General features: G+C 32.6%; 3 protein-coding genes across 4 annotated transcripts; 2 read left to right on the top strand and 1 right to left on the bottom strand.

Moving 5' to 3' along the window:
- Nucleotides 1-1,891: 1,891 nt before the first annotated feature.
- On the top strand, nt 1,892-2,802 carry LOC134264207 (heavy metal-binding protein HIP-like). The gene is made up of 2 exons (XM_062746503.1): nt 1,892-2,112; nt 2,357-2,802. The coding sequence occupies exons 1-2, from the start codon at nt 1,932-1,934 to the stop codon at nt 2,800-2,802; spliced, it is 627 nt and encodes a 208-aa protein (XP_062602487.1). The 5' UTR covers nt 1,892-1,931.
- Nucleotides 2,803-4,199: 1,397 nt separating this feature from the next.
- Nucleotides 4,200-5,697, top strand: LOC134264202 (collagen alpha-2(VIII) chain-like). Of its 2 annotated transcripts, none has more exons than XM_062746499.1 (2): nt 4,200-4,402; nt 5,221-5,697. In XM_062746499.1, exons 1-2 carry the CDS (start codon nt 4,219-4,221, stop codon nt 5,649-5,651), a joined length of 615 nt encoding a protein of 204 aa, XP_062602483.1. In that variant the 5' UTR covers nt 4,200-4,218; the 3' UTR covers nt 5,652-5,697. The 2 variants fall into 2 exon arrangements, with proteins under 2 accessions (XP_062602483.1, XP_062602482.1); XM_062746498.1 differs by having other exon boundaries at nt 5,218-5,697.
- A 1,187-nt stretch (nt 5,698-6,884) lies between these two features.
- Nucleotides 6,885-8,549, bottom strand: LOC134264206 (uncharacterized). Its single transcript, XM_062746502.1, has one exon. The coding sequence runs from the start codon at nt 8,547-8,549 to the stop codon at nt 6,885-6,887; it is 1,665 nt and encodes a 554-aa protein (XP_062602486.1).
- Nucleotides 8,550-9,476: the final 927 nt, after the last annotated feature.

Genomic DNA, 9,476 nt, shown 5'->3' with positions numbered 1-9,476 from the left:
TCATCTGCTTCATTTAATTTCTCCATGAAATTTACAAAATTCAAATTTTCTAGAATATTTACTGAATCATTTTTTCCATTTTTAGAGAAATCACTGCATCCTTTCCTTGTATGGTGGGCTCACAAGAACAGCATTAAATATAAATCTGGATGTACCTTTTGTTTTAACTTTACTTTCAAATTTTACATGCAGTTATTAAAAGAGAAAGTACAACTTGGAAATTTGAAGTAATTGCAGGCCGGAAAATGGATCTATATATATATATATCTATTTATAATTATATATTAATATATCTCTCTCTATATATATATATATATAATGCTAAAGGGGATCTTTAAATTCTCTTTTAATGAAATATATGGAAATAACAAACATTATTCAAGCTGAAATGTCCATTAAAATATACAAAATAGGGGCAGAGCAAACATGGACCTCTAAAACATCAGAGGTAGGTGAACATCCCCTGCCGACCGAACATATCCTAATTAGGTGATTATGAATTTTTAGGGAAAGTATGTCCATCAAAATAATTTCTTGTGTTAGTCTGAAGACAACAACAAAAACGGTTAAGGGAATTCATTTAAATTTTCTGCCATAATTAGAAACAGTTTCAAAAACGATCATATATATATATATATATATATATATATATATATATATATATATATATATATATATATATATATATATATATATATATATATATATATATATATATAAATATATATATTTTAAAGTGTCCAGTTGAAGGCCACAGTATTTTTCTTTTTCTAATATAGAATTTCTTTTTAGAACAAATTCTGTTTCACGTGAGTACAAAAATAGATGTGTTAATAAAATGGCGCAGTTCATACCCATGAGATTTCCAGCTACTTCTAAGAAGACAAAATTTTTTAACATAGATATTGTCAGTAAGATAACTCAATCATCTTTTTAAGATCAACTTCAGAGTACATGTCTATAGACTCAGAATAATTTAGTTTTGCAAATTACCTATGACAAGCAGCTAGTAAGGAAAAGATATTTATGGTTTCCATTTTTATTGAAAAATATTTGTTTATAAGTTTAAAAAGTTATAAAGCATGGGCTTTAAATTATCGTGGGAAATGGTTGTATACAGTGTTAAAAAATTCTTTGCTTTTATGTTTTTGTCATTGATCTTGGTAAAAATTTTGTAAAGTGTTGATAAGATGTACTTTTTTAAATGCTATTGCTTTTGGTAAAACTTGGTACTTTTAAATTTTCCAAATGTTCCATAGAGTTTTTAAGTATATCCATATTCAATGCCAAAATTATTTCCCTGAAGGAAAGTATATGCTAATTTATGGTCTATTTTTGTTTGTAAACAGCGAAAGGTCACATCGTTTTTGGTAAAATTTGTGATATGTTGTATAAATTGTAAAGATATTCTACGTTTTTGTGATATTTATTTTGGTGAACTTTTGTGATAAATTCCTTTGGGTTTATTAAGTAACAATGTTCAATACTTAACTCTTGTCTTTAAAGAAAATATAAAATAATTCATAGAGTTACACAAAATGGCTCACATGTTTGACCTAAGACTACGGTCAATATCCTCTCAAATTCTATCTGCTTGACTTTTCTAACACTTTTTCAACTTCATTAAAAAGATAGCCGTATATGATAAACGAATCGAATTGACCGTAATTTACTAAAGAAAGAATTAAGTAATTGTTATACAATTTACCTCTTTGTAAATAAGATTATCCTTTCTTAGGTCAATGATAATAAATTGAGATAGTTGTGTTTTAAGTGTCCGTATAGAGTCAATGGTCACTAAGGGTAATGAGTTTTAAGTGGTCGTAGAGTAAAAATGTTGAAGTGTCCCTCTCGTGTGATTTGCTGTTTTCCTATAAAAAGGGAGAACACACGAAAACCAATATCAAGACTAAATCAGGGGAACAGAAGCTATGGCTCTCTACTTCTCTTTGTTGGCTTTCTGTATCGTCACAGTGGCTGGGTCGACGTGTGGGGACAGGAATTCCTGTTCCTTGGAATTATTTGAGTATGAAAATTGTGTCAAAACACAACACACAGCAATGGAAGTCCGGCTTCACTCACTCGAAACTGAAATGAAAAAGATCCACAAGGGTAAATCACGCAGTTTCTTTTTTTTAAATACAGAATATGAAGATATTTAAATAGCCTTAAGGATAATTTAACTTCTTAGTGATAATAGAAATGATAAAAGTTTCTATATTATATTTGGAAAAGCAATTCAAATTCCTCTGTGAATATTTGCGAAAATGAGTTTTCATACCAATGTTTGATCAAGATGTATACTTTTTAAAACTTTGTATGACATGTTATTTTTTTTTTTATCTTTTATTAACAGAGACAAGCCTAGTTGTGTCCTTCTTCTGTGGTCTTAGTGCATCTGTCACACCCGTCTTGGGACATTTAAAATTTGACAACGTCATGCTCAACAAGGGTGATGGTTACAACCGCACCACTGGTGTGTTTACCGCACCCGTCGATGGCGTCTATTCATTCACGCTTACAATAAGCCTACCCCAGCCTGAAAAAGCGACGGATTACTTTCAAATGTATATAAAGAAAAACAAAGAAACTATTGGGTATTTATTCATAGACTGGGGAGGCAAATGGACCAAGAGGTCTGAGAGCGTTTTGGTAGAGCTTCAGAAAGGAGACCTAGTTCACACCATGGTTGCTATTGCTCCTGCAGAATTCACACAGATAGGAGGAAACTCTACATATCCTGGAACCCTCTACAGCTCACACTTTGCAGGATTCTTAATTCAGCATAAACATCAGCACTGAGACAAGCAAACCAATTATTACTACTTGATTATTTTGGAAATAACAGATTTGGGGGTACAAAACTTTAGTTTCGAGTGCTGTTTTTCCTTTTGTTCTATGCATCAAACGATCTGAAAGACTAATAGAAGATATACAGTGTTTTTATTTTTTTCTCTTAATTTATATATTTTGTTAGTGACATACGTCCATGTCAAACTTAGAAATATACATATGAACAATGTATGTATGTAAACAACATTTTATAGGATTTCCATGTGATATCAAAAATACATAAATGTACGAGTATGACATAAAATGAGCAAATCATAATCGTCCCTTAAGCTTACTGCTTTATTTTTCATGCTTTCAAACAATGATTTAAATGGATGATTTACTAAAACTGTATTAAAATAATTACAAGTTTCGGTATGCTGATTTTAAGTATTTAGTTATTCTTTTAATAGGCAGTGCATTATTATTATATATATATCCAAGTATAAAAAAGAAATCCACAGAAGTATATTCAAAAAATATAAAATAACAGGACGCCGATTAAGCTCTACCGCTTTCAATTATACCATCAAAAGTTTTGACATATTGCTATAGATACACATTTGTTTTAAAGGGTATCGTTGGAAAAATTGTGTATCATAATGTTGAAATTAGCATTGGTTGAAAAAATGAAATAAAAAGTTTTTCTTTTCATGTTTTCGGAAGACTTGTTGGAAACATTCTGAAATTACGAAATATGATTTTGCACATGTTCTAATATGTCTGCTTACGGCAGTGCACTTGTACTCGGTTTGACAAATCTCGAGACTATGGGCGGTCATTTAGTGTCTAAGAGTATTCCTACTTTGGCCAATATAATGCTCACCGCATCCTTAACATAGTCCCAGCTGACAAAGCAGGTAACAACATTGTCTTTAAATGTGTATTTACTTGATCAATACAAAGGGCTCACGGCAGGTGTGACAGGTCAAATTTGTGCTGTTTGAGTTTATTTTATTGTTTACTTAACCGATGGTGTTGCCCAAAGGTTTTGGTATCTGATTCCATTTGGTCTCATCTCATTTCTGATCCCATCTGATTTGGAATTTCCAGGAGGTCCATTTTTCAAACACTATTTGTAATGGAGAACATATTCAGTTAATACAAATATTGATGCTATTTTGATTGACACAAGCAATTGCAGTTAAAACATTCAACACATTTCATAGCTGTTTTTTCTGCTCTTATCACGATATCATAATTATGTGATGGATTAACTACTGTTCGTGCATTGCTTTTAACTGATCGGTTAACTATCGGTAATTTATCTTCTAAGCGGCTGAAACCCTTTCAAAGTAATGATGTTGATATATGTAAGCTCTATATAAGAGCCAGTTATTTGCAAGAAGCAGAGGTCTGGCTGATTTGATAGTACAGAAGACGGACATGATTCCTGGCTACTTTTTATTATTAAATTTCTTTGTCCTCGCAGTAACTGGGTCTTTGTCTGGAGACAGGCACTCCTGTTCCAATACTCTGTCCCAGTATGAGAATTGTCTTAAAACACATGACTTAACAATGGAAACCAGAATACAAAATCTGGAAACGGAGATGAAAAATATTCAAGCAGGTATGTCATCAGTAAAATCAGTTTAGTTTAATTTTGTGTTGATTATATTATACATGCTTTCAAATTTTTCATTTGTTAATGTTATTCATTCACATCTGGATTTGAGTCAGAATTTTCTTCTGCTATCTTTTTTTTAATTTGATTTATTCATTGACAAATAAACTGGTAAGTAGAAAAAGAGATAATTATCACATGTCTGGTATTTGATGAAAGCTTTCACTATTCTCATTTCACATTTCTTTTGAAAGTTTTCTTTATAATCATGAATCTCATTTTATACCTTTCGTGATTCGCCATATGGAAGTCTTGAAATACTATTCACATTCCCATTTTCTCTGTTATAGCGCTTTAAAGTTAAGTATGTTGATTTTTTTTTTATATTTATAACCAAATGTAAGTTTCGTAAAGTGAACGGACAACTGCCTAATTTTCTTATTAACCTCTCTCTTCCTTCTTTCTGTTTGACGTCTCTGGAGAGCGACTATGGTAATTGTAGGGAATGCCTCGTGTTTTAATGCTTCTATACAGTATTTATTTTTACTTTATTAATATTTTTATTTTAAATATAAATGAAAAGATTACATGTATAAGGAACCATTGCCTAGTTTATTGGATATGTCAGTGACATCAACGTTGATGTCCTGGCAAACCCAGCAAATAAAACAGTGATTTTGTGATTCTCTTTTTTAAAACATGTATACTTTCATAAATGCCAATTTTCTTCGATTGCAAAGGTCGAGATATACATATTAGTAAGCTTTAATGTAATCAAACTTAGGTATATTTTAATTATTCATACCTTTTTTGCTCATCAGCAGGTACTAGGCAGGTGGTCGCCTTCCACGCCAGCCTAAGTACCGATGTCAAAGTGGAAAAGGGGCCTCTGAAGTTCGACAAAGTCTTGTTTAACAGGGGTAATGGCTACAACGACACAGCTGGTGTATTTACCGCCCCCGTTCAAGGCGTGTATTCTTTCACTCTCACATTAGGCCCTTACACTCCTAAAACGGCACCAGATCTCTTTCGAGTACAGATAATGAAGAACCGAGAAATTGTGAGATACTTGTACATTGAGTGGAAGGGCTCCTGGTTGAAGAAGTCAGAGAACACAATTGTAGAGCTTCAAGTTGGAGACGAAGTTGACGTCAGGATGTATAATGCGCCTGCAGGTTTCACATCAATAGGAGGGACTAACAATCATCCTGGAAGTTCCTATTATTCTCACTTTTCAGGATTCTTAATCGGATAATGCATTGAATAAAAGGCTCAGAAGTATGTTTCTTGTTCATAACAAAAAAAAATGTTTTAGCAATATAAAGATTTATGATGGTACAGGAAAAATTTAAAATTTTCGAGATATAATGTACAGATTGCAAAGGATCAACAATCAGAGCTTCTGTACTTTGTCTTAGTGTAAAAGTTAGCCGTCATCTGTAAAAGTCGGCCCTCTGCGCAAAAGGCCTTTATTCCCTAAGATAAATATACCGGTATATGAAACTTTCTATCATTATTGAAAAAACTTTGTCATGTATAGCCTTATAGACCCATTCATGAAATAAAAAATGTAAAACTTTTATAATAAAAGCGTAACAAGTGTCAACTTATTATCAATCGAATCTATTACACCTTGGACAAAAGAAAACACTATGATCAACACAACTTAGGCAAATCAGTCTGATATTATATGATACTCAGTAGTCCGATCCGTTTTCTCCCATAAAAAAAAACATTTAGGGAACAAAACTGGATACGTCTGTCCGATGACGACTGTTATTTCTAAGTTAATGGTTTGGCTGGAGAGTAAAAGAATGCTATGATTTTACTTTGGATATACATCCCATATAGAGTTTACCATATGTAGATAAAATTTCGTTTACAACTTGATTTTCTTTTGAGTATTGGTTTTAAATTGAACTAAGATCACACTTTACATTAAACATAACTCTTAAAAGTACGTGTGTTGACACTCAGAGGAAGCCCCAATACGATACTTTATTGAATTGGTGATACTTTTTCCCTTTAAAATACTGTTAAATCACAAATTTTTGTTAGGGTTGATGTCCGGTGTAATTGAGGTATGAAGAGGCCCACGAATTCATCTTCACCACGAAATGTAAAATATAACATGCATAATTAATCAACAATACTTCATTCAAGAAATCGAATCCCCATGAACCAAGATTTTTCCCTCAAAATACGAAAATTTGACCTCACGGAAATATGTAATTATACAAAAGTTTAGAAATGGTAAGAAAAATAAATGAAATATAGTTCTTTTTTTACATGTATTTCTCTTACTATATAAGAAAATGCAATGAGTGCATAATCGGTAAGTCTTTAACGACTAGTGCTTGATATAATTGATTTTCTTTGCATTCACCGTAAATATCTCTTCAACAAAGAGATTATCATTTTTACATGATTTTCTTTGACAGTATATTAAGTTAAGTCATTCAGTGCAAAGTCGATTATTCTTTAGTTCCTAGTACTTGACATATTTAATTTTCAGGACATCTCCTGTATAATCCTCAGCAACAAAGAGATAATCACTTTCGTTCACACACAGACCATATGGGGTTGTCACATCATCTACGTAACCGAGGAAATGTCCATCTTGGCTTAAGATGTGAATGCAATGGTTCTCGTAATCTGCTGTCAGGATCTGATAATGGTTGTTTGTTGTGATTCCTCTTGGCTTAAATGGGTCTATCTTAATAGTTGAGGAGTGGCCAGTATATCTGAACATGAGTTTTCCAGCCTGATTGACCACCACTACAGCACCGGCTCCATAGTCAGCCACACATATATCCAGGTTTCTATTCTCATTGATATATTTAGAGAGCTTGTTTCCAGAATAAAGTGGTTTACCCTCATCATCAAACTGGATTGTATCTTTTTCGGTGGAGTCAGAGTAACGGACAACTTTAGATTGAGTTGTTTTATCATCACTGTACATGGTAACCAGTAGATCGCCAGAGGAGGTCACGCAGAGATTGTTAGGGATCCAGCCTTGTACTCTAATCATTTCTTTTATTTTTTTGTTTTTCACTTTATTCACGGTTTTTGTTTTCCAGTCCGTGTATAACAAATCTCCTTCACTGGTCAAAGCTATATCGTTTGGAGATTCTCTGGATTTGGTTTTGACAGAAGATTCGAGTAAGCCTTGCGTGCTGAAGCATTGTATTAAACCACTGACCCTTGAACATGTCCAGAATTCCTCTTCTTTAAGACATGTTACACTGCGAAGATTTGTGCTTGCAGTATTTATGGAAGAGATCAGCTTTGATTCTTCCAACAGTGCCTTTGCTGTGGCTTCAGGATTCAGAAGTCTGTAACTTTCCGCTTCTCGTTTGGCAAGTAAAGGTGTTAAAGATCCAAATAATTTGTGAACCAGTCCAGCGTCTATATATTGTGGACTAAAGGTGGGTAGGAATATTTGAATTTTGGGGGGAAATTTATTAAATTCTTTGACTCTAGAGGTGTACTCCACAGCCACGGCCACATCATTAGATTCCTTGATTTCATTTATATTAAGCAGTGTTTGGTCAATAAGAGACTGTATCATTTTGATTTCCTCGAGATGTTGTTTCAGAATACTCTGGTGTCTGCTCTTCATCTCATTAATTTCATCTAGCATTTCTTTAGTGATTTTTTCAATCATTCTGTGCCATTGTTTTCCCCGTTCTGTCACAAATTCACAAAGTTTTTCATAATCGCCATGTATCCTGGTCATCTCAGCTTCTATTTCAATAACCCTTGTTCTATATGTTGAGGAAACATAGTTCTTTAATTCTTTCTCCTCGTTTTCAATGAATTCTTTTTTTGCAGCAAACATTTCTAAAAGAGGTAAGAGTTCGTGTTCTTCGTGTTGTTTGGATTCCGAGCAAAATGAACAAATGGGAATGTTGCAATCCTTACATTGTAACTCACAGCTTTTGATAGGATGTATTGTACACCTTGGAAAAATCAAGGTTGATTTCTGTACTTTGAATGGAACCACGTTGTGTTTGTCGTAGCCATCAGAAACATGTTTTCCAATACAATTTATACATAAATTGACATTACAGACATCACAAAGCATCTGTACCCCAGCAGTCTCACACAGGTCACATTGAATAACTGTCTGGGCATTACGTTGGAGATCCATTGCTTTGAAAATCCTGTTAATTATAAGAGATTTAAAATATTTAATATTCTACATGTATCTGTAAAACAGTTATATCATTTGAAATTTGTAGCTTATTATTTCTAGAATGCACGTAGACTGTTTAAAACAACCTTGTATATCCAGAAATTGAAATAAAAAGTGGGGATCAGTTATGTTAATTTTTAGATATTACTGAAATACACATCTAGTCTTAGTTATATTAGTTATAAGCCTCAATTGGGCTATTTTTTCGAGCTCTTTCAAAATATATTAATTTTGATAAATTTGCCAAACATGATGATAGAATCCATGAAAGGCAATTTGATATATGATTAAACCAGCATAGATCATTTCACTATCTTTTCTTCTTAAAAAATGTTCACGGTATGGAATTTAACTATGGGGTTAATATTGTATATATAGTTCAATTAGCCTTACAGAATCAAAATTTATTGCTAAATCTAAAGCATTGTTGTAGAATTTTTTTCAAATAGAGACCAAGACAAAATCTGCAGAAAAGCTGAGGAGCAAATCTCGTTAACGTACACGTATAAAAGAATATTCATTTCTGCTTAATTCTACCCCTTGTGTAACCCCATACTCAGACAATGCGTTAATATGTAATAAATCCGTCACATGTATGTATGTCAGATGTAAGCATGATTAGTAACTGAAAAGTAACACAGTAAGTTAGACTTACTAATGATGGTTTTGATACCTCCATCCCAGATAAAATAAATTTCAAAAAAAATCAATGATGCGTTGTGGACGGAGATCTTGACTATTTCTTAATTAACTTTATTACGAAATTGAGGTTAATTCAAAAGAAAAATGATTAAAGATATTTCAGAAAGAATTGTACTTTAATTTTGATTCTTACATACCTTTAATTCAGCAGATTTTTAGTTCATGATATTAAAAATCCTG

Source organism: Saccostrea cucullata, unplaced genomic scaffold, assembly GCF_032062105.1.
Source record: "Saccostrea cucullata isolate Sc308-1 unplaced genomic scaffold, CSIRO_AGI_Scuc_v1 ctg565, whole genome shotgun sequence".
NCBI classification, from domain to species: Eukaryota; Metazoa; Mollusca; class Bivalvia; order Ostreida; family Ostreidae; genus Saccostrea; species Saccostrea cuccullata.
Note: the sequence above shows the minus strand (reverse complement) of the source record. Positions and strands in the feature narration are given on the sequence as shown.